We start from the raw sequence: 25,588 nt of genomic DNA, 5'->3' as shown, positions 1-25,588 counted from the left end.
CGATTTCATCCAGCAATCTCTCATCTGGATATATATCCTAACTACCCACTGCAGATCGGGAAGATACACGTCCTCACTCACTTTCATCACAGCATTATTCATAAAAGCCAAGACGTGGCCAGGTGCAGTCACTCACACATCCTAGCATTGTAGGAGGATGAGGTGGGAGGATAGCTGGACCACAGGAGTTCAAGACCAGGCTAAGCAACAGTGAAACCCCATCTCTACTAAAACTATGGTCGTATAGCCAGGAGTTTGGAAGGCCGAAGCAGGGATTGTTTGAATCCATGTGTTCGACGTTGTTCTAAGCTGGGATGATGGATGCTATAGCATTCTACTGCTGGCAACAGAGTTCGGCTCCATCTCATACAAAAGTTCTCTTTTTTAGATAACTACGGTATTCCCTATGACTGTGCACTGAAACAAAGCAGGTACTTTTCCTTTTTTTTTTTTTTTGAAACAAAGTTTCACTTTTGTCTCCCTTGGTAGAATGCCATGTCACAGCTCACAGAAACCTCAAATTCATGGGCTTAAGTTATTGTCTTGCCTCAGCTTCCCAAGTGGCTGGGACTACGGGCACCTGCCACAATGCTGGGCTATTATTTTTGTTGTTGTTGTTGTAATTGTCATTGTTATTTGACAGACTGGGGCTGGGTTCGAACCCGCCACCACCGGATACCCTAACCATTGAACAACAGGCACTGAACCCAGGTATTTTTTGTGAATATTAGCTAACATTTTGTTGGATGAGAGCAGGTATACTGAATATCTTATACACCATCTTTCAATGAAATTTTATGGAAAATGTATGATTTATTAATATGAGATACTTATCAGAAAATGTTAATAAACATTTGAAAACAGTAAAGATAATTTTATTATGTTATTAATATATTCTTATTTTTACAAACACTAAAAAGGTTTAACCTACCCTTTAGAAACAATCAAAAAAATTTATAAATAAAATAAAAATATTAACATTGTAAAATATGATTAATCATACTATTTAAAATAAGTATTTGGGCAAAATTAAGATATCATTTAGATATAGATTGAGAAAAGTGATAACAATCCTGCTGATTTCTGTATGCCCCAACTAAGCTAGAAATTTCAAGTTAATTTTAAAAAATAAACTTTCTTTGAAAAAAATTTTCAAGAAATTTTTTTATTATTATTTTGAGACATAGCCTGAAGCTGTTGCCCTGGGTAGAGTGCTGTGGCATGACAGCTCACAGCAACCTCCAAATCCTGGGCTTCAGTGATTCTCTTGTCTCAGCCTCCCAAGTAGCTAGGACTACAGGCACTCGCCACAATGCCCTGCTATTTTTTTTTTTTCCTTTTTTGGTTGCAGTTGATCGTTTTTGTTTGGCAGGCCCGGACAGGATTCAAACCCGCCAGGTCTGGTGTATGTGTCTGGTACCTTAGCCACTTGAACTATAGGTGCTGAGCCTTAAGTTTTTTTAAATTTATTTTTTTACTTTTTTTGAGACAGAGTTGCTCTACATTGCCCTTGGTAGAGTACCGTGGCATCACAGCTCAAAGCAACCTCAAACTCCTGGGACCAAGCGATTCTCCTGCCTCACCCTCCAACGTAGCTGTGTCTAAGGTGCCACCAGGATGCCCGGCCATTTTCCTGTTGCAGTTGTTACTGTTGTTTAGCTGGCCCAGGCTGGGCTACAGCCCACCAACCTCGGTGCATTTGGCTGGCGTTGTATCAACTGTGATACAGGTGCCAAGCCAAGTGAGCTTTTTAATGAATCTGCAATTCCTACTCATTCTCTAAATTACTTGCTACATAAGTTGAAATTCTAACATATAGTTCTGAATATTTAAATCTAAAATTATAAAAAATTGAACACAAAATAAAATGGAATGTGAAAACATAGATAGAGACAGTAAAACTAGCAAGACAGAAGACTACAAGACCCATCTTCATGTATTCCTCCCAAGGGAGCCATCTATAGGAAAAGATGCTTCAGTGACAGCCCAGCACACGGACTCAGACTCACACCTGTCATCTCACCTACATAGAGGCTGAGGTGAGAGGATCACTTCAGTCCAGCAGTTTGACACCAGCCTAGGCAATACAGTGAGTGGCCATCTCACAATAAGTGATGTTATGAGCTTTAGAATCCAAGGAGGAGGTTGTGAAATCCTCCTAATGCCCTTAAAGAGGGTCCCTCAGAGAAGGCCGATCCTCATTCACTTAGCAAACTAGAGGATCCCTGGTCTGGGTTACGGACAGGAGAATGGCCTGCTCACCTTTGTCCCATTGAGAATTCTGAAGTGACAATGTGGGCCTCTCCAACTTCTCCCAGCCATGATGTGGGAGTGGTGCTACCCATCCAGAGACCTGGAGGGAAATGTTCACTCATGACCATGGAGACAGGCCTGCAGACCTTGACACTGCGTGTGTGTGTTTATGTTATTTGTGTGTGTGTGTATATATATGTATACTTTTTGTGTGTGTGTGTATATATATGTGCGTGTGTGTGTATATACATACTATTTGTGTATGCATATATATGTATGGACTTTTTTCTGTGTATATGTATTTGTGTGTTTGTACATACACGATATTTGTGTGTGTATACATACATGCATATATATACACACACATTAGAACCTCCATAGTGAGCCATCTCCCTACATTGACCATCTCCTCAACTTGACCTGATTTTCATAGAGCAGACATGCATCACATGTGTGTATTGGTACAGCAGGCCTGGTTCCTTATGCTCATTACCTCTGTATGTAGACAAGTTTGTTACAGTCCCTTGAGTGGTCAACTTGCAGAGGTTCTGCCATCTGCATGTCTGTGTGTGTGTGTGTGTATGAATAAGCATATCCTAAGCCAGAGACAGTTATAAAATAAGAATTATACTGTAACAACAGAGACACTAATGTATCCTCAGGAATACTCTAAACTCCTGAATGACATAATATTATTAAGAAATATAGGCTCAGTGCCTGTGGCTCAAGCAATTAAGGTGCCAGCCACATACACCAGAACTGGTGGGTTCAAATCCAGTCCAGGCCTGCCAAACAACAATGACAACTACACAAAAAAATAGCAGGGAGTGTGGTGGGTGCCTGTAGTCCCAGTTACTTGGGAGGCTGAGGCAAAAGAATTGCTTAAGCCTAGCAGTTGGAGGTTGCTGTGAGCTATGATTCCACAGCACTCTACCCAGGGTGACAGCTTGAGACTCTGTCTCAAAAAAAAAAAAAATGTAGCCCTCGGATGTGGGGGATCATACATCTAATCCTAACCCTTGGGGAGGCCAAAGCAAATAGACTACTTGAACTCAAGAGCTCAGGACCACCTTGAGCAAGAGGGAGACACCAACTTTACTAAAAATTGAAAAACTAGCCAAATGTGGTAGAGGGAGCCTGTTCCCAGATACTCAGGAGGCTGAGCCAAGGGGATCCCTTCACCTGAAGTGTTTAAGGTTGTGAGCTATATGCCATGACACATTATGTTGTCTCAAAAAGAAAACTCCAAAAATGAATTGTAGGGAGTAGATACCTAAGATACCTAAATACCTTTAAACATATTAAGGTTGGCAAAGGCCGGGCTCTGTGGATCAGGCCTATAATCCTAGCGCTGTGGGAGGCTGACGCGAATGGATTGCTTGAACTCACAAGTTTGAGACCAGCCTAAGCAAAAGCAAAATCCTGTCTTTACTAAAAGTAGAAAAACTGAGGCAAGAAAAAAAAAAAAACTGAGGCAACAGCATCGCTTGAGCCTGAAGTGGAGCCTGCTGTGAGCTATGACGCCACTGCAGTATAACCAGTGTGACAGCTTGAGACTCTGTCTCCAAAAAAAGGATTGGCAAATTACTGCACATAGAAATAAATTATTTTTCACAGTCAGTGTAAAAACACAATTTTCAAGCTAAAGAACCTTAGACTTGGCTCAGCGCCTGTGGCTCAAGCGGCTAAGGTGCCAGCCACATACATCAGAGCTAGAAGGTTTGAATCCAGCCGGGACCCGCCAAACAATGATAATCACAACCAAAAAATAGCTGGATATTTTGAGGGGCACTGTGGTCTCTCCTACTAGGGAGGCTGAGGCAAGAGAATCACTTAAGCCCAGGAGTTCGAGGTTGCTGTGAGCTATAATGCCACTGTACTCTGTCCAGGTGGACAGCTTGAGGCTGTGTCTCCAAAAAAAAAAAGAACATTAGACTTTCTTACATTTGGGGAGATTCTTAGTGTTCTGCTAAAATGACTATAATTTCTTTAGAAACTTATGTGAAATCTTGATAGCATAAACAAAACCTATTTGAGGTGTTCCTGGGGTTTCTGAAACAAATACTAACATCATCACCTCACTCACATATTTTGGATGTGATGCTAAAAAATAGGAACTTTCGCGGTGCCCATAGCCCAGTAGGTAGTTTCGGCAGGTTTGAACACAGCCCGGGCCACCAAAAACAACAATGACAACGGCAACAAACAAAATAGACAGGCATTGTCACGGGCACCTATAGTCCCAGCTACGTGGGAGGCTGAGGAAAGAGTATCGCTTAAGCCCAAAGGTGTAACATTGCTGTGAACTGTGATGCCATGGCACTCTATCCAGGAAGACAGCTTGAGAGTCTGTCTCAAAAAAAAAAAAAAAGAAAAGAAAAGAAAGAAAACTTTTATTCAGACACAGTCTCATTCTGTTGTTCAGGCTACAGTGTCATAAAATCAGCCTAACGCACAACCTCAAACTCCTGGGTTCAAGCAATTCTCCAGCCTCATCTCCACCACCATCCCCCAGTAGGTGGGACAATAGGCAACCACTACAATGCCTAGATATTTTTTTCTCTTTTTAGTAGAGATAGGGCGTCAATCTTGTTCAGGCTGGTCTCACACTCCTGAACTCAAGCAATAGTCCCACCTTGGGTCCCAGAGAGCTAGGATTAGAGGTTTGAGCCACCACACCCAGTTTAAAGAGTATTTAAAAAAAAATTCACAGGTATACTAAAAAATACACACATATTTCATGTCCTTAAAAGCAATGGAAAAGCAGTCACATCCTGCACTCACATGTAAGCCATAGAAAGTTCTTTTATTCTCATTGTAACCTAGAAGGAATATCAGTGAAAAGTAAGGTCCTTCTGGAATTTAAACCAAGAACAGGCATAGTGGTTCACAACTATATGCCTAGCACTCTGGGAGCCAAGGAGGGAGGATTGCTTCAGCTCACAAGTTTGAGACTAGCCTGAGTAAGTATGAGAACTCTTCTGTACTAAAAAAATAAGAAAATCATTAGCCAGGCAATGTAGAGAAACCTGTAGTCCCAGGTATTTGGGAGCTGAGATAGAAAAATCACTTGACACCAGTAATTTAAGGTTGCTCTGAGCTAGGCCGATGTCATGGCACTCTAGTGTGAGGCAAGAGAGTGAGACTCTGTATCAATAAGAAAAGAAAAATTAAAAAATAGTAAAAACAAGAGAGATGCCCTGATATAAGAACAAGGGATAGAAACCCAGGCTTCTCAGAAATTATTTCTGATTAAGCTGAGCTTCCCTAATCACACTGTAGTGTGTGGTTTCCTTTTAGAACTTGGACCTCTGACCAGTGTCACCTGTTCCACTCACACCAACCTACCTGGGTGCTTGACTAGTGTCAGCTGTGTCTTCACCTTCCAGGGTTCTTTGCTTTGCTCCAGACAGGTGATGAGCTCTGGCTTAGAGACAGCAAGACCTGTTTTATTAGAAAAAAAATTGGGATTCTTCAACTGGCAATCTAATGCCTTGCTGAAGGAAAAGGACATTTTAGAAGATCCTAAAATAACAATCCCAAACAGATTTCCTTGCAGAAACTTCAGAATCTTTAAAAAGTATTTAAAGTTGGAACATTCCTAACTCCTCCAATACCAAAACTACTGAAATGAAATTTGGTGCTAGAAATCAGACTTAAAGGTATGAGTAACAATCTAGGTCATGAAATTTCTGAAATTTTCATTAATCTAGTGAAGGATATAATTCAGCTAAAAAAAGGTAAGATTAATGCCAAAATAAAACAACTCCAATTTTTCTTTTCTATACCAAGATATCCTAAAGTTCTCCATAGAAACAAGAACCTGATACTCAGTCAATGGATAAACTGAATAAAAACCTTCTACAAAGAGAGAATATGAATTGTTTAGTATAGCCCTGGAACTGTGTATATAAGTTGTCCTCACCCAGGAAGACCAGGTTTCTGTAGGTTTCTAACATGACTTCCCAATACAAATGCTGCTGAGCAGGGTCCAGGCAGGCCCACTCATCCATAGAGAATTCAATAGACACATCCTTGAATGTCAACACTCCCTGAAAAACAAACATATTTACCAAGAAAACATGGGGATATAGAATTTCACCTTTTTTTTTTGACAGTCTCAAGTCATCACCCTGGGTAAAGTGTTATGGCGTCACAGTTCACAGCAACCTCAAACTCTTGGGCTTACGCGATTCTCTTGCCTCAACTTCCTAGCTGGGACTACAGGCACCCGCCACAGTGCTTGGCTATTTTTTTGTTGCATTGTTGTTTACCTGGCCCAGGCCGGGTTCGAACCCTCCAGCCTGAGTGCATGTGGCCAGCGCCTTAACTGCTGTGCTACAGGCACGAAGCCATGAATTTTACTTTTAGTTAAATGAGTGAAGAGAACTCTTGCTGACTTATAAGAGTAAATGAAATTACCTAATATGTATAGAAGGGATATATTCCCTCATGTGTTATCTAACACTGAATAAAGGGATGGACTGGCATCCATGAAACCGATGTACAAATCAGACATTTTTGGTTGATACAGTAGAAATGAAAGGCCACCAATACAGGCATGTAGAATTTTATGCTTTATTTACATCACATGTTACAATCTGTGTATGTTTTTTATATGACAATGTCATGGTGAGATAAATGATAACTCAAGTTTCAATGTTAAAAGAACTGGAAATCTTGAAAAAATGCAGATTGTTATTCAGACAATATGGGGTGAAGATGCCATTTCTAAATTTCCAACAAGCTCAACAGGAATGACAATGCTTCAGTCCCATGATGATGTTTATTCAAACATGTAGTGAGCTTGTTGCCTGTAGCTCAAGAGGCTAAGGTGCCAGCCACTTACACCAGAGCTGGCAGGTTCGAATGCAGCCCAGGCCCGCCAAACAACAATGACAACTACAACCAAAGAAAAAAATGGCTGGGCATTGTGGCAGGTGCCTGTAGTCCAGCTACTTTGGAGGCTGAGGCAAGAGAATCATTTGAGCCCAGGAGTTGGAGGTTGCTGTGAGCTGTGATGCCATGGCACTCTACCCAGGGTGACAGCTTGAGGCTGTCTCAAAAAAAAAAAAAAAAAAAGAACATGCAGTGAACTGCAGACACTGGACTTACCCTAGTTGATTCCTGAACCAGTAAACAAAGATGACAACCCTTACTTTCCAAAGATAGGTATATGAAAGATAATCTAAGAAGAAAGGGGTGCTTCCTCAATAAATGTTTTGATTTGTTCACATTAGTTGATAATCTCCCCAAGTTCTTATTAACAATACAGAAGATATACTGAACCTTACAATGGAATATGTGTCAATGAACACTGTAACTGGCTTGGTGCCTATAGCTCAACAGCTGGGGTGCCAGCCACATACACCGGAGCTAGCAGGTTCGAATCCCCCCAGGGCCTGTCAAAGAATAATGATGACTACAAGAAAAAAACAGCTGGGTGTTGTGGTGGGCAGCTGTAGTCCCAGCTACTTTGGAGGCTGAGGGAAGAGAATCGCTTGAGCCCGAGAGTTTGAGGTTGCCGTGAGCTGTGATGCCATGACACTCTACCCAGGGCAACAGCTTGAGACTCAGTCTAAAAGCAAAAAAAAAAAAAAAAAAAAAGAACACACACACAAAAAAACAAGAACACCATAACTGAGTGAATAAAATTAATATCAACTGTAACAGGATAAATTATTATCAAGTGCTGATTCACAAGTACAAACCCAACATCTGTGCTGTGATAGTACTGGCCAAAAAGGTCAATCATAATCTGACAAAAACTAGTTGAGAGAAAACCAGTTTTGGCAAAGTTCCAGTTACAGAAATCTGGCATGTCTTCTAATCTCTAATAGTGTCTTTAAATAGCCTTCTTTACCATCCCAGAAAGTAACTCTGTTCTAATTATTCTGTTTTTGAGAACTTTGAACTCTTATTCTGATTTCTAAAAAGTGGGTTTTTGAGATTGAGAGGCATTAGACCAGTGGTTCTCAACCTTCCTGATGCCACAACCCTTTAATACAGTTCCTGTGGGTTGCAATCCACAAGTTGAGAACTGCTTCATTAGACAAAAAGGAAAATGGTATTGTGTAAGAAAGGGATCTCGGGTGGTAAATTTTGTCCTGAAACAAAATGGTTATTTAAGAAAGTGATAGGCAGGGCAACCCAGGAGATTTATAATGTTTGTAGATTGTCTGTGCAGGTTAAATGAAGCTCATAAAAGGGAATTTGTGAAGGAATTTACATGTGATCCAGTTCATTATGTATTTCCTTTAGAATCTCTTGGCTTATAATCTTTCTAGCCTTTGAGAAACCTTCCAAAATCAAAACTCTAAATTTGGTCTTCTTGATATATCAAGACCACTGAAAATCTGAGAAAGACATAGTAGGCTTAATTGGTTTGTCAAAAATGTATAGGAAACATTGTCAAATATGAAATGGTGGTTAATTTTGTGTGGCTTATGTTCATATGTATTTTACCCTAAGTCAGACCGATATTTTATATCGGTCTGACTTAGGGTATATTGTCAGTAATCATTTTAATTCAACTCAGAAAGTATTTTTTATAAATGCTTCAAAAGAAATATTAGGAGAGGCTGATGAATTATCTCAAATTCAAATTTCTGTTGTCTTTGGAAATTAAATAGCTTTGGGCTAAAAGCAAACTGCTACAACTTTAAATAGAATGCTAACATGTCCATGAGTATTGCTAACCTAAATTTAAACACAACAGAAATCAGTTACATAGAATGGGCTGATTTGTTAAGGCTTTTTGTTTGAAATATTGCTGATCCTGTCTGTATCCTGTTTTCCAGAAGTCACAAAAGCCATTTTCTGTCTCTTCAGCTATTTGTGGTTTTCAAAAATGCTATGTATTTATAGCCAGAATTTGAAACATTTATTTTTTTTCTCTCTCCTTGATTTTTCCAGAATTTTAAAGCCATTTGTAAGTATTCTTTTTTTTTTTTACAGTTTTTGGCTGGGGCTGGGTTTGAACCGCTACCTCCAGCATATGGGGCCAGCGCCCTACTCCTTGAGCCACAGGTGCTGCCCCATTTGTAAGTATTCTTAATTTCTGACTATACAGCAATTTGCCTAAGTTCAATAAGCAATTATTGGGCAAAGATTATAGAATTATATATAGTAGTTATATTTGCTCTGAAACTTTAAGGCTCAACAAAGGTCGCCTGTTGGCTACACTGGAAAAATCTGTGCAGTATTAAACGTTATCTGCTGTATCTATACAGGTACCTCAGGAAAATTAGAACCTGAATGAGAATTTCCCAGTATATGGTGCGAGTGTAACACAACCTCATAAGTGGCCTCACACCCAAATGATGCTCAGAAACATTCACTCGAAGTTTCCAGAACTTTGGATCAGTTCTATAGACTCTTAAAATTAGGTATTATCTTAAGAACTGTGCTAAGTCTGTAAGTAGGAATACTAATGTCCTCATTTTGTAAACCTTAGCCTCAAAATCCAGAACTTGTAGATGTTTGTAGCAGAACTTGTAACTGCTAAATGGTTTCATTCTCTTACACTGAACCCAACCTTGACTCCGTCCCTGTCAGTGTAAGGGAGCCAGAAGGCCACAGACGTATGCAAGGTGGCTGAGGTGATGCAGAAGCCAGACGAAAGCCCTGAGAATGTCTGTGATAGACTGTGTGAAACATACAGACTGCTAAACCATTATATGAAATTACTAAGAGAGAGACTGAATTGAGCAGACAGAAGCCCTAAGAAGAGTAACAAAAAAGATCTCTACTTCGGTATTAACCATGTTTTGCTTAGTCTTTTGTGTTGGTACATCCTTTCTCTCTGGGGGATTAAAGGGATCAAGTCTAGGTCAAAGATCAGAACCTGGTCCCTCTCAAACAAAGGTAGAAAGGACTTGACACCATCACCCTGACCACATGCATGGCAGCAAAGGTGGAAGGAATCCTTGCCTGGATTCATCACAGCTGGCTGAAGAGAGTTTCACTGCCCTGTGGGAAGCAAAGGTAACTTTTAAGATGGTCAAGATGCCTTGGTCCAGCCACATACTGGGAGCTAGCTAGTTGACACACATATGAAGCCTGAGGAAACTCCTCGCAGGACTTGTCTTAATTGGACTTTGAGAAAAGAGGAGGAGGGATGTAATCTGTGTATCCACACCACTGAGACAGGACAAAGGGTGACTTGTTTACAGCTTCTATAAACGCAAAAAATTGCTGGGAGTTGCGGTGGATGCCTGTAATCCCAGCTACTTGAGAGGCAGAGGCAGGAGAATGGCTTGAGCCCAGGAGTAGTTGGAGGTTGCTGTGAGCTGTGACAGCTTGAGGCTCTGTCTAAAAAAAAAAACCAAACACACAAATGAGAAGCCATTTAGATGTGACCAGTGCAGTTACATTGTCTCTAATCAAAATGAAGTAACTCACCATCCAAGACAAGTTCACAATGGGCCTAAACCTCTTAACTGCCCACACTGCGGCTACAAAACAGCAGACAGAAACAACTTCAAAAAACACACAGAGCTCAGAGCAGTTAGCCCAGAGCAGTTCAATTGCCCTGTATGTGACTACACAGCTTCCAAGAAGTGTAATCTATAGTATCACTTCAAATCTAAGCATCCTACTTGTCCTAAAAAAAAACAATGGATGTCTCAAAAGTGAAACTAAAGAAAACAAAAAAGGCTGACTTGCCTGATAACAATACTACCAAAGAAAAACCCAAAACAGGGCTTGGGCCCCTGTAGCAAGTGGTAACGGCCCCAGCCACATACACGGAGGGTGGCAGGGTCAAACCCTGGACAAGGCCAACTAAACAACTCTGACAATTTCAACAAAAAAACAGCCAGGAATGGCACCTGTGGCTCAATGGGTAGCAACCAGCCCTTTATTTTTTATTTATTTTATTATTTTATTTTTTTTGAGACAGAGCCTCAAGCTGTTGCCCTGGGTAGAGTGCTGTGCCATCACAGCCCACAGCAACCTGCAACTTCCAGGCTTAAGTGATTCTCTTGCCTAAGCCTCCAAAGTAGCTGGGACTACAGGTGCCCGCCCAATGACCGGCCATTTTTTGGTTGTAGCTGTCATTGTTGTTTGGCAGGCCTGGGCTGGATTTGAACCTGCCAGCTCTGGTGTATGTGGCTGGTGTCCCAGCCACTTGAGATACAGGTGCTGAGCTAGCGCCAGCCCTTTAAACCCAGGGTGAAGTGTTCATACCCAGCCACCAGGCAAACTGCAAAAAAAATACTTCAGCACTGTGGCAGACACTTGTAGTCCCACCTACTCCGGAGGCTGAAGAAGGAGAATCGCCTAAGCCCAAGAGTTGGAGGTTGCTGTGAGCTGTGACTCCACAGCAGTCTATGGAGGGTGACAAAGATGAGAATCTGTCTCAAAAAAATAAAAAAAATGCAGAGCTTTGTGGCAGGTGCCCATAGTCCCAGCTACTTGGGAGGCTGAGGCAATTAAAATGCTTAAGCCTAAGAATTTGAGGTTGCTGTGAATTGTGATGCCACGACAGTCTACCCTGGGGGACATAGTGAGACTGTGCAAAAAAAAGAAAAAGAAAAAAAGAAAAACTTGAAACAGAGCAGACAAAGATAAAGGGGGCTGTGGCTGGAAAGAAAAATGAGAAGTCTGTAAAAGTGGAGAAAAGAGATGTTTCAAAATAGAAAAAAACCTTATACTAGCATCTCGGTGACCCACGTGACTACTAGAACTTTTCTATTTTGCAATAGAAAGTAAAGAGATGGATGAATCTACAGGAAGTAATTCCAAAAAGTTCTTTAAATCCAAGAAAAGCAAAAGGAAGATGGAAGCTGAAGTCCAATCCTTATGTGATCCTGTGAATGATGAGGAGTCTGTGACAAAGAAGAAAAAGAAAACAGAAAGAGAATCCAGTAGTCAGGAAGTGCCGAAGGGTGACAACAAAGTGGAGGAGAGTAGGATGCAAAATGCCTGCATGAAAAAAACTACAAGAAGATCCCTCAAATATAAGTCAAGTAAAAGAAGCAACAAGCCTGCTAAGAAGGAGCCTGTTTAGAAAGGCCTTGCTCCTATGGAGGTTGTTCAGAAGAGGCCTGCTAAGATGGAGTCTGCTCTGATGGAGTCTGGTTAGAAGAGTTCTGCTCATGTGGAGTCTGCTCATATGGGGTCTGCTCAGAAGAGTTCTACTCAGATGGGGTCTTCTCAGATGGCGCCTGCTCCTCTGGAGGTTGTTGAGGAGAACTGTGCTCAAGTGCAGCTGTGTCCTCCCATGGAGGCTGTTCAGAAGGAGTCTGCTGAGCTGGGGCCTCCTCCCATTGAAGTGGTTCAGAAGGGGACTGATGGAACTGCCCCCAACCACAGAACCCCCTTTTCACATGAAAGCAATTCCCAAAAAATCTCCTCTCCAAAAAGATAAAAAGGAAAAGTCTAACATACACAGTAAAATGGCACGAAAGGAGCAAGTCCTTATTGAAGTTGGCTTAGTGCCGGTGAAAGACAGCCGACTTCTAAAGGAAAGGACAAGGACACAGAGTATCTTACCACCATCACCAGTACCACAGAAGGAAATATTAAAAGAAGAGCCATCAGGCTTGGCACCTCTAGGACAATAGTTATGCTGCCAGCCACATACACCAAAGCTGGTGGGTTTGAACCCAGTCCGGGCCAGCTAAACAACAATGACAAGTGCAATAATAAAAAAAAAAGTAGCTGGGCATTCTGGCGGGCACCTATAGTCCTAGCTACTTGGGAGGCTGAGGTAGAAGAATCGCTTAAGCCAAAGAATTGGAGGTTGCTTTGAGATGTGACGCCATGGCACTCTACCGAGGGCTATATAGTGAGACTCTGTCTCAAAAACAAAACAAAACAAAACCATGAAAAAAGGAGACTCAGCACCTGCAACTCAGTGGCTAGGGTGATGGCCACATACACCACGGCTGTGGGGTTTGAACCCAGCCTGGGTCTGCCAAACGACAATGGCCACTACAACAAAAAAGTAGCTGGGCTTTGTGGCGGGTGCCTGTAGTTCTAGCTACTTGGGGGGCTGAGGCAAGAGAATCACTTAAGCCCAAGAGTTTGAGGTTGTTGTGAGCTGTGACACCACAGCACTTTACCCAGGGGGACATAGTGAGATTCTGTCTCCAAAAAAAAAAAGTAATTTGGCTCGGCACTGGTAGGTCAGTGTGTAGGGCATCAGCCACATACACCGAAGCTGGTGGGTTTGAGCCCTGCCTGGGCCTGCTAAAGCACAATGACTATTACAACAAAAAGAAAAGTAGATGGGCATTGTGGTGGGTGCTTACAATCCCAGCTGCTCAGGAGGCTGAGGCAGGAGAATCATTGAAGCGCAAGAGTTTGAGGTTGCAATGAGCTGGGACGCCACCGTACTCTACCCAGGACAACGTAGTGAGACTCTGTCTCAAAAACAAAAAAAAAGAAGTGGCATCAAAAGACCAAAAATCACTCTCTGAAGGTTAAGGGAATAAAGAAGCCCCTCTTCAGAGAGCAGGAGCAGAAGAGGCAGATGCCAGTCCAGCTGGTCATGCTGCTTATACCAAGGAATCCACCACTATTTCATCCTCTGGACAAAACCTGAATATAACAGAGGGTGAAACTTTAGATGGTAAATATCACTCTGACAATATTCCTTCTGAAATGGACGTGGACACTGATCAGAACACAACAGAGAATATCCCCAGAAAACACTCAGCTGTTGAAGATCCAGTATCACCATTGCTCCTTGCCCCACCAATGGAAGAAAGTGAAGCAGTGTCCCAAACTACTCTGACATCACCTCCTATTACCACAGCAGTAAATGAGTCTCAGGAAATTGATGAAGATGAAGGCATACACAGTCATGATGGAAGCGACCTAAGTAACAACAGGTCAGAGGGTAGTGATGATTCAGGATTGCATGAGGCTCGGCCAGCTCCCCAAGAAGGTAGTAGAAAAAATGCAAAGGAACGTTTATCGCTCGAAGCATCCAAAGGAGATTTTGTTTGTATCTTCTGTGATTGTTCCTTCAGACAGGAGAAAGATTTCAGCAAGCACTTCCATCGCCATTTGGTTAATGTGTACTATCTGGAAAAAGCAGCTCAAGGACAGGAGTAAGGCCTATTACATTTTATATATCCATTTGTAATAACACATAGCCTTTTAAGATTTTTGTTATTTTTTTAGAGTTAGTCTCATTTTATCACCCCCAGTAGAGTGCTGTACTGTCACAGCTCACAGTAACCTCCAACTCTTGGGCTTAGGTGATTCAAGAGAATCCAAGTAATTGGGAACACAGGCACCCACCACAATGTCCAGCTATTTTTTTGTTGTTGCAGTTTGGCCGGGGCTGGGTTCAAATCTGCCACCCTCTGTATATGGGCCCAGTGCCCTGCCTACTGAGCCACAGGCACTACCCTTAATATTGTTTTAATTAGTGTCCAATGTTGATGTTTTTTTCTTTGAGACAGAGTTTCAGTATGTGACCCTCAGTAGAGTGCCATGGAGTCACAGCTCACAGTAACCTCAAACTCTTTGTCTTAAGTGATTCTCGTCTCACCCCACCAAGTAGCTGGGACTAGAGGTGCTCACCATAACGCCCACCTGTTGTTTGGTGAAGTTGTCATTGTTGTTTAGCTGGCCCAGGCCGGGTTTGAACCTGCCAGCCTTGGTGCATGTGGCTGGCACCGTAACCACTGTGCTATGGGCACTGAGCCTCCAATGTTGATTTTTAAGTGGCATTATTTTCCTTAGGACTTTATATATATGTGTTGATTGTTGTATACATTTAAGCAAATCCAAGGGAGTTAGCGTACTACACCAGCAGATGTGTGTAAACTTGTTAGCTTATGGGTTTAATTGATATGAAATGGCCAACATGGTCTAATAGCATTCTGTTGTTTTGTCCAACTACAGCTTGTCACTTTTTTCTCCATGTCTATCTTCCAATTTTACTTTTAGTTCCTAGTTTAGCTCTATACAAATTGGCTTACTTAATAGCCGATTACTTGAAGAATTTGTCTGCTTTATATAAAGTTAGCACTTTAAATTTTTGTTTTTAGAGATGAGACGACATTTAATTGAAGAGAAATTCTCCGAACAATGGACATTCTATGAGTACAGTTATTTACTTACTGAGTTTTGATCAATATTTCTAATTTGTGTATGTTTATTGTCATAAAAAAGTGCTTTTGGTGTGAGTTTTTTTGGTGTGGTTGTTTAATGGCTTAAGATGTTGCACAGTGCTTTGTTTTTGTTTTTTTGTTTTAACCTATGCAGTTAAATATTCTCTAGAAATAGCATTTGTGTTGAACAGTAATATTTTATACATACTGCATATTTATTTTGGCCGCTGTGGAAGGATGCTTTTAGGTTTGTTTGCAAAAGGGGAGTTTTCTTTTTCTTTGCTGCATTTGTCTTTTTTGCAGAATAATAGTGTGTAGAAGTTCGTGAGCAAATGAAATATGCAACATGCAGATTCAATACTTTGATTTTAATTTTCCTATATTGTATCTATGCCAGAATCTGTATTACATATAAGTTATTTATTTATTTATTTATTTGAAACACAGTCTCAAGCTGTCACACTGGGTAGAGTACTGTGGCATCACAGCTCACAGCAACCTCCAACTCCTGGGCTTAAGCAATTCTTCTGCCTCCGCCTCCCAAGTAGCTGGGACTATAGGTGCCTGCCACAACACCCGGCTATTTTTTGTTGCAGCCATTATTATTGTTTGGCAGGCCTGGGCTGGATTCAAACCCGCCAGCTTAGTATGTGGCTAGCACCTTAGCCGCTTGAGCCACAGGCACTGAGCCAAGTTCTTTATTTTAAATGGATGTAGTAAATTTATAGTTCTCAGTTCTGATTTTGTAGCAAATTAACCACAAGGCTCCATACCGAACAAACTTTTATCTCAAACACCAACTGTAGAGTTTTAAATCACATCTTGAAAGAAAACCTTTTCTCATAGATGATTGGTGTCCATTACAGCCACTTAAACTGAATAAAGAACTGCTAAGTGGTGGAAATCGCAAACCTGGAATCAAGATACATAATTATTCCTTCAAGTTTTTACAGAGTATCCCTGGGGAGATTCCAAAGCCATCACTATTACACAGGAAACCTATAGGTAGTAAGAGTGCTGGCAGACCAGCTGCAGCTTCCTGTAAGTACAGTGAAAAGGTAGTGAAACTGAAGTACAGTCAAGATTTTTTTTAAAATCATACTTTCTCATGGACCTCCACAAACTATTGGTTGTCATGGCAGTCCTTGTGACAGCCTTTTTCTACAGGTGAGGCCTCAAATGAATTTTAGCTATTCTGGTGCTCTATGGGACACTTTGTATAAAAAAGAGTGTGTACTGCAAAACTTTTTTTTCTACATTATTAGGTCAGTTGCCAAAGAGTATGAAAGAATCCAATCTAGGATTGTTCTTACTGATAGTAGTTGTTTATTGCAGTAAGTTAGTAGATATTCACGGCAGTAAAATAAAGTATAATCCCAGTAGGGAATCTTGAATTCTGACATCCCGTATTCTAGGTTGATACAACCACTTTATGTTTCCTTTACCGTTTTCTTAATCTGGTGATCTCTTTGAGGTAGGTACAACATGAAAGATTAGAAAAAATGCTAATTATGTATGGGTTACTGTACTTTGCAAACTGTCATTGAAACATTACAACAATGTTTTGTTGCACCAATTTATAAACATATTCAGTGTAATACATGTTATTTTTCTGAGCCAAACCAAAGGTAAATTTCTCAAGTTTCTTGCTGCCTTCTTCAGTAGCATTTGATGGATCTTTTATACATTTGTATTAGATGAAAATAAAGCAGACCACAAATCCTTCTTGTAAAAAGATTTTAAACCATGTACCAAGTTTTGGTACAAATTGTGTAGTACAAGTTAAAATTAACTTGCATTCTATTAATAAATATGACTGTGTTTCTGAAAGCATGGTTATGTTGAAATAAAGTTTTAAAAAGCAAATAACCAAAATAAGGGTTATTGTGGTCATTGCTTAAGGAGGATTGATTTAGAGAATGAACTTTTTTTTTTTTTTGAGACAGAGCCTCAAGTTGTTGCCATAGGTAGAGTGCTGTCGTGTCACAGCTCACAGCAACCTCCAACTTCTGGGCTTAAGCAATTCTCTTGCCTCCCTCTCCCAAGTAGCTGGGACTACAGTTGCCCAACATATCGCCCAGCTATTTTTTGGTTGTAGTTATCATTGTTGTTTGGCAGGCCCCGGCTGGATTTGAACCCACCAGCTCTGGTATATGTGGCTCGTGCCTTAGTCGCTTGAGCCAAAGGTGCCGAGCCAGAGAATTAACTTTTGAATTGGAAATGTTACAGTTTGCCACTGAGTTGTTTTGTTTATTACTTAAAGTTAATGTGGTCTTTGTTGTGAGCCATTATGTATTAAAACTGTGATTTTAGAAATGGAAGAACAACACAACAGTCTTGGGGAGGCTACTCTCACTGTTCTCCAGTATCGCCGGCCTTCTTCTAACAAAGTTTTACAATCCTATTTCTGTCTCTGCATACTGGCTGACAATGACAGGCAGCCAGATCTTCTCTCTTTACTAACATTCTGACTAATGCACAGGCCAAGGGAAATCCTTCCCCTTAATTCTTTGAAGGTTGCCTGGATACCAACTCACACCTGACAAATTCATAAGAGAAAAGGCATACAAACTTATTAATGTACTACATATGTGGGGAAATCATAGAACAATTATCCCAGTCTCTCACTTGGGTAAAGAAGCTAAAGAGCAACGACATGGAAATGTAGACCATTCTCTTCAAAGACAAAAGATGATTAGAGAGAATCAATGGAACAGGGAGAAATAAAATGATGTTGTAAATAATTCTTTTAGGAATCTGCATAAACCTGAGAAACAAAAATGATGTAGAGGAAAAAGCCATTCTCCAAGAGTAGCTGAATTTCCTAACTGCAGCAGATAAAGAGGTAACAAGAAAACAATATAAGGCAACTGTTTTTATTTTGAGAAGCTTTGTTTCTTACATAAGGACATTTTAGAGAGTCCATGCCTACTCTTGTGGTGATGGGACCAAGACTAGGTTATAAAGGACTTAATATTCAGGCTTCAGTTCATCTTTATTACCTGGAATTTAATGGGCTTTGAATAGCAATTTCAAAACAAATCGATGGGTTTTGTTTGGAAGAAAAGAAAAGTAAACAATTTGTGCACTATTATATGTCATTTTCATTAGAAATTTCAATCATAGGGTGGGTGCCCATAGCTCAGTGAGTAGAGTGCCGCCACATACACCAAGGCTGGAGGTTCGAGCCCAGGCCGGGTCTCCTAAACAATGACAACTGCAAGCAAAAATTAACTGGGCACTGTGACAGGCGCCTATAGACCCAGATACTTGGGAGGCTGAAGCAAGAGAATCTCTTAAGCTCAAGAGTTTGAGGTTGCTGTGAACTGTGACAAAAGGGTACTCTACTGATGGTGACAAAGTGAGTGTCTCAAAAAAACAAAAAAAATTTTCAATCATAATCACTTGTGTCTTCAACATTTCCCATAATATATGAAGAACTACTATGAGAAAAGAAATCATGATTTTCATCAGCACATTCTGAGAGTTGTAAAAAGATTTCTGGACTTGGTGCCTATAGCACAGTGCTTATGATGCCATCCACATGCACTGAGACTGGTGGGTTCAAACCCAGCCCGGGACAGCTAAGACAACAATGAGAACTGCAACAAAAAATAACCAGACATAGGAGTGTGTGCCTGTAGTACCAGCTACTTGGAAAGCTGAGGCAAGAAAATCACTTAAGCCCAAGAGTTTGAGGTTGCTGTGAGCTGTGATGCCGAGGCACTCCACCAAGAGGGACATAATGAGACCCTTGTCTCAAAAAAAAAAAAAATTTTTTTTTTCGGGTTTAATTGCAGTTTCTTTGGCCCTATTATTTCCAAAAACTTTTCCATTTTCAAAAGTACTCAGTATGCCTAACCTACACTTTGTTTTTTTCCCCTTGTTTGTTTCTTTTGAGACAGAGTCTCACTATGTTGTCCTCGATAGAGTGCTGTGGCATCACACTCACAGAAACTTCAAACTCTTGGGCATCTTTTTTTTTTTTTTTTTGTAGAGACAGAGTCTCACTGTACCGCCCTCGGATAGGGTGCCATGACATCACACAGCTCACAGCAACCTCTAACTCTTGGACTTACACGATTCTCTTGCCTCAGCCTCCCAAGCAGCTGGGACTACAGGCACCCACCACAACGCCCAGCTATTTTTTTGTTGCAGTTTGGCCGGGGCTGGGTTTGAACCCGCCACCCTCAGTATATGGGGCCGGCGCCCTACTCACTGAGCCACAGGCGCCGCCCAAATAAAGTTACTTTTTCTTTTTTTTTGCACATTTTTTTTTGGCTGGGGCTGGGTTTGAACCCAACACCTTTGGCATATGGGGCTGGCGCCCTACTCCTTTGAGCCACAGGCAGCGCCCCAAACTCTTGGGCATCTTAGGCGTAAGCAATTCTCTTGCCTCAGCCTCCCAAATAGCTGAGCCTACGGGCGCCCGCTACAATGCCCAGCTATATTTTGTTGCAGATGTCATTGTTGTCTAGCTGTCCTGGTCTTGGTTCAAACCCACAAGCCTCGGTGCATATGGTCAGTGCCTGAGTCATTGAGCTATGGTCGCCAAGCCTACAATTTGTTTCTACAATTATTAATTTTTATAATTATTTCCAGTAAATCAAACTCTTTAGCATTTTAATCGTACCTAACATTGTTTGTTTGTTTATTTATTTACAGAGTCTCACTCTGTTGCCCCAGGCTAGAATGCCATGGGGTAATAGCTCCCAACAATTTCAAACTCCTGAGTTCAAGCAGTTCTTCTCTTTTAGCCTCCCAAGTAGATGGGATTACAGGTGCCCACCATCACCTCAAACTAAGTTGTTGTTTTTTAACTAGAGATGGATTTCCCTCTTTCTCAGGCTGGTCTGGAACTCCTAAGCTTAAGTAACCCACCTATCCTGGCCTCCCAAACTGCTAGGATTACAGGCATTGTGATAGACACTGACACTCCCACATACTTTTTTTTACCTATTTGTGAACTTAGAATGCACTTGAAAACATATAAATAGATTGCTAATCACTGGTCAGGACTTTCAGGAATGCCTAAACAACATAACGTTCACATTGAACCAGTTAGCTGAATGGGGCTATTGGGTATCAAAGTAAAAACCTCAAATGTGAAGGCAGAAAGTGAAATTTCTTGATTCTCAGCTACAGCCTTGAAAAGCCAGCCTATAAAATAATTTAATATTATATTATCCAACCCTTGCAACAGCTTCAGGTATTTCTACATATGGCATTAGGCCTTCAAGACAGGAAACACACCCTTGTATTAAACTAAGGAGTGTGACAAAGTCCTGCAAAAACTTAAAGTTTCTCTAAGGCTTCTGCTCTTGGTCCGCGTAAGTTAATGAAATTCTTCTTTCTATATGTGTATGAAAGACAGGGAACTGGGGTTTGGCCTTCAAGTACTGATATAAAACATTGGCACTATTCCCAGACCAGTCACATATTGGTCTAAACAATTCAGCTTTACAGCTACTGAGTGGCCTGTCTGTCTTCAAACCCTGCCTGTGACAGAGGATCTTTCAAAAGAAACTGAAAAATTCACCTTGGGACAAGTGACTATGTTTCATGTCCCTCATCAAATTTTGTTCCTACTTCAGCAAAAAAGAAACTTCTAGTTCCTGCAGGTAGGATGAGAAAACAAGACTTTTCTAGCCAAGGAGACCCATCAAACAACACTTCTGAAGATGTAGACTGGACTCCGTGTATGGATGGAAGCAGTTATACTGACAAAGGAACATGAAGGGCAAGTTACACAGTAGTGCCTGCAGAAAGATCGGTAGAAATGAAAGCACTTCCACCAGGGACTTCGGACCAAAAGCTAAACTAATTGCTCTAACCAGGACATTAGAACTGTCAAAAAGAAAAACACTAAACATTTATGTGGACTCCAAATGTTCTTTTCTAATTCTTCACACTCAAAATGCCATATAAAAGCCGGGCGAGGTGGCTGACACCTGTAATCCCAGCACTTGGGAGACTGAAGTGGGTGGGATGCCTGAGCTCACAGGTTTCAGACCAGCCTGAGCCAGAATGAGACCTCCTGTATACAAATAGACAGGCATTGTGGCAACCATCTGTAATGACAACTACTTGGGAAGCAGAGGCAAGAGAATCGCTTAAGCCCAGGAGTTTAAGGTTCCTATGAGCTATGGTGCCATGACACTCTACTGAGAGTGACAAAGTCAAACTAGGTCTCAAAAAATAAAAAAAATGGCATTTAAAAAAAGGACATGACTCAGCCTAGACCTGCTAAACAATGATGACCCAGATACTTGGGAGGCTGAAGCAAGAGAATTTCTTAAGCTCAAGAGTTATGGTGGGCACCTGCACTCCAACTACTTGAGACAATGAGGCAAGAGAATCGTTTATGCCCAAGAGCTTGAGGTAGCTGTGAGCTGTGATGTCATAGCACCCTACCAAGGGTGACATAGTGAGACCCTGTCTGAAAGAAAACAAAACAAAACAAACAAACAAACAAACAAAACACCAGTTCAGAACTCTTTTACAACTATCAGAAGCTATATTGTCTTCCCGCAAGGTGGCAGTCATGCACTGCCCAGGACACCAGAAAAGACTTAATGCTGTGCCAACAGAAACCAAGAGGGTGACACTGCAGCAAAGCAAGCAGCAAGACCCAGAGTAATGGCTCCCTTAAGGCTGCCTCTAAACCTTTCAATCCCACCTATAAGAAAAGAAATAAAAAAGAAAACAGAATAATTCTCTGATAAAAAAATAGTTGACTCGAAAATAAGGCAGAGAGGAGGCGGAGCAAGATGGCAGCCGAGTAACAGCTTCCTTGCATCTGGGCACCGTGAGTCTGGGGAGATAGGACTCCAGGCATCTCTGGCTGGTGGGATCTGCCTATCATCACCCCTGCGAGGATACAGGGAGTCAGTGAGAGACTTCTGGACCCCAAGAGGAGGACTAAAACACTAGAAAACCGGCAAGTGGTTGCGTGTGTTCAATCCATCTAAACCCGCCGGCAACTGTAAGTTCAGTAGCAGTGAGACTGCAAACCAGAAAGACCTTACCGGTGAACTGTTTTGGTGTCTTTGGACTTGGCACTCAGCTGAACTGCCTTGGGGAGAGCCTGAGCAGGAGTGCGGAGAACTTTGGCCTTTGTCTGGGGCCCCAGTCTGAGCCGCTGAGCCAGACGGAGCTAATAGTGTTTGGCTCTGGGTCACAGGCAGCCATTGTGAGCTATCTGCCCGGGCAAGCTCCGCCCTCAGGGTCGCAGAACTAGAATTAGGTGGGAGCTGGTAACCCAGCGACCAAGTAGCCTAAGGGTGGGGTCTGAGCCGCCTTGCAGCCCTAACCCTCGGGGGCAGAGGGAGACGAGTTTTGGCACACAGGGTAAGTGGATAGCCACTTCAGCAGTGATTCCAGCGACAAGCACTTCCCTGGGAAAGCTTCTGCTCAGCAAGTGAACAAGTTCAAAGAGCCTTTTAAGTGGGCTGAAGAGACATTTAGGGTGTCTATCTGCTGGGGTTTGAGAAACTAGCAGCCTCCAGTCATATCAGAACTGTGATTAACATCTCATACCCCAGAAGACCACGTGTTGCCCAGACAATATTCAATGACATATACATACTGCTTTGTTTTTGGTTGTTTTTTTTTTTTTTTTTTGGTTTGGTTGTTTATTTGTTTATTTTGATGATGTTGATTGTTGTTTTGTTTTTTAAGTTCAACCTTTCCATACAGATCCTTTTTCTTTCTCAATTTTTCTAGTTTAATTATAATTTCCCATTGCTGCCTATTTCAATAATTAGAACTTCATTTTTGTTAGTGTTTCTACCACTATTATTTGGTTTTCCACCCAATTTTATCCCGTAAAGTTTTCTGTTTGCTTGTTTTGGTTTGATTTATAGCATTTTTGTCTTTCCTCTCTACTTGGTGGAGGTGGAGTACTGTGTCTGATCAGGTTAGCAAACAGCTGCTGACCTCAAGGGAACCACCCAACTGGGCACCCACAGAAGGTGGTTTTTTTTTTTTAAGGTTGTATCAAAGTACCCTACTGTACACCTCTATTGCTCTGTCTCCCTCTTTCTGTGCCTCTCTTCTTTTTGTCAATATTCCTTTTACCCAACCCCTCTCCTTTCTCTATTTTTCTTTTTTTTTTTCTTATCACTCGGTCCTTCTTTCTTTCATCCATTTTTTGCTCTTCAACCTTCTCACCCTTCTGGTACTGTAACCCTTATTCCACAGGAACGAGAACTTAAAGAGCAAGACGAACTGAAAGGAAAATTAGGGCAAGGAAACAGATAAAAGAAATCACTCATGAGGAAGAATCATCAGAAAACTCCAGGGAACATGAAGAACCAGTCCAGAATAAGCTCGCCAAGGGACCATGAGGTAGCTACTGCAGAGGATTCCACCTATACAGAAATGTTAGGAATGACAGAAAGGGAATTTAGAATACACATGTTGAAAACAATGAAAGAAATGATGGAAACAATGAAGGAAACTGCTAATAAAGTGGAAAATAACCAAAAGGAAATCCAAAAGCAGAATCAAATAAGAGATGAACGATATGAAGAATATAAAAAGTATAGAGCAGAGCTGAAGGAACTGAAACAGTAAATTAGGGAACTTAAAGATGCAATGGAAAGTATCAGCAACAGGTTAGACCATGCAGAAGAAAGAATTTAGGAGGTAGAAGACAAAGTTTTTGAGATAACTCAGATAGTAAAAGAGGCAGAAAAGAAGAGAGAGAAAGCAGAACGTTCACTGTCAGAATTATGGGACTTTATGAAGCGTTCCAACATACGAGTTATAGGAATTCCAGAAGAGGAAGAAGAATGCCCCAGAGGAATGGAAGCCATACTAGAGAATATTATAAAAGAAAATTTCCCAAATATCACCAAAGATTCTGACACACTGCTTTCAGAGGGATATCGGACCCCAGGTCGCCTCAACTCTAACCGAGCTTCTCCAAGACACATTGTGATGAACATGTCCAAAGTCAAGACAAAAGAAAAGATTCTGCAAGCTGCCAGGAGTAAGCGCCAGTTGACCTACAGGGGCAAATCCATCAGAGTGACCGCAGACTTCTCTAATGAAACTTTCCAAACAAGAAGACAATGGTCATCTACCTTTAATCTACTTAAACAGAACAATTTCCAGCCCAGAATTCTGTACCCTGCTAAGCTAAGCTTCAAAATTGATGGAGAAATCAAATCATTTACGGATATACAAACATTGAGGAAATTCGCCACAACAAGACCAGCTCTACAGGAAGTACTTCAACCTGTTCTGCACACTGACCACCACAATGGATCAGCAGTGAAGTAAGAACTCAGAAATTAAAGGACAGAACCTAACCTCCACACTGATGCAAAAGATAAAACTAAGCAATGGACTCTCACCAAATAAGACGAATAGAATACTACCACACTTATCAATTATCTCGATAAATGTTAATGGCTTGAATTCCCCACTGAAGAGACATAGATTGGTTGACTGGATTAAAAAACACAAGCCATCCATTTGCTGTCTGCAAGAAACACACCTGGCTTCAAAAGACAAATTAAAGCTCCGAGTCAAGGGTTGGAAGACAATTTTTCAGGCAAATGGAATTCAGAAGAAAAGAGGAGTTGCAATCTTGTTTTCAGATACATGTGGATTTAAAGCAACTAAAGTCAAAAAAGACAAAGATGGTCACTTTATATTGGTCAAGGGAAAAATACAACAAGAAGACATTTCAATTCTAAATATTTATGCACACAATTTAAATGCTCCCAGATTCTTGAAACAGACCTTACTCAGTCTGAGCAATATGATATCTGATAATACCATAATAACAGGGGACCTTAACACTCCTCTTACAGAGCTGGACAGATCCTCTAAACAGAAATTAAACAAGGATAAAAGAGATTTAAATGAGACCCTAGAATAACTGTGCTTGATAGACGCATATAGAACACTCCATCCCAAAGATAAAGAATATACATTCTTCTCATCACCCCATGGAACATTCTCCAAAATGGATCATATCCTGGGACACAAAACAAATATCAACAGAATCAAAAGAATTGAAATTTTACCTTGTATCTTCTCAGACCATAAGGCACTAAAGGTGGAACTCAACTCTAAAAAAATGCTCGACCCCACCCAAAGGCATGATAATTAAACAATCTTCTGTTGAATAACAGATGGGTGCAGGAAGAAATAAAACAGGCAATCACTAACTTCCTTGAGCATAACAACAATGAAGACACAAGCTACCAAAACCTGTGGGATACTGCAAAAGCAGTTTTTTTTTTTTT

At 41.1% G+C, this 25,588-nt stretch overlaps 1 protein-coding gene across 1 annotated transcript in view; it reads right to left on the bottom strand.

Annotated features, from left to right (window-relative positions):
- The window catches only part of LOC128572924 (zinc finger protein 678-like), a 44,294-nt gene that overhangs the window by 10,400 nt on the left and 8,306 nt on the right, over positions 1–25,588 (bottom strand). Inside the window, exons 2-3 of the mRNA XM_053573081.1 lie at positions 6,179–6,305; positions 5,602–5,697 (exon numbers count right to left, since the gene is read on the bottom strand). Of these exons, the coding sequence (XP_053429056.1) occupies positions 5,602–5,697; positions 6,179–6,305 (223 nt within the window). The remainder of the gene's footprint in view (positions 1–5,601; positions 5,698–6,178; positions 6,306–25,588) is intronic.

This window comes from Nycticebus coucang, chromosome 20 (genome assembly GCF_027406575.1).
Source record: "Nycticebus coucang isolate mNycCou1 chromosome 20, mNycCou1.pri, whole genome shotgun sequence".
Taxonomy (NCBI): domain Eukaryota; kingdom Metazoa; phylum Chordata; class Mammalia; order Primates; family Lorisidae; genus Nycticebus; species Nycticebus coucang.
The sequence above is the reverse complement of the archived record's forward strand: the minus strand, read 5'-3'. Positions and strand labels throughout refer to the sequence as shown.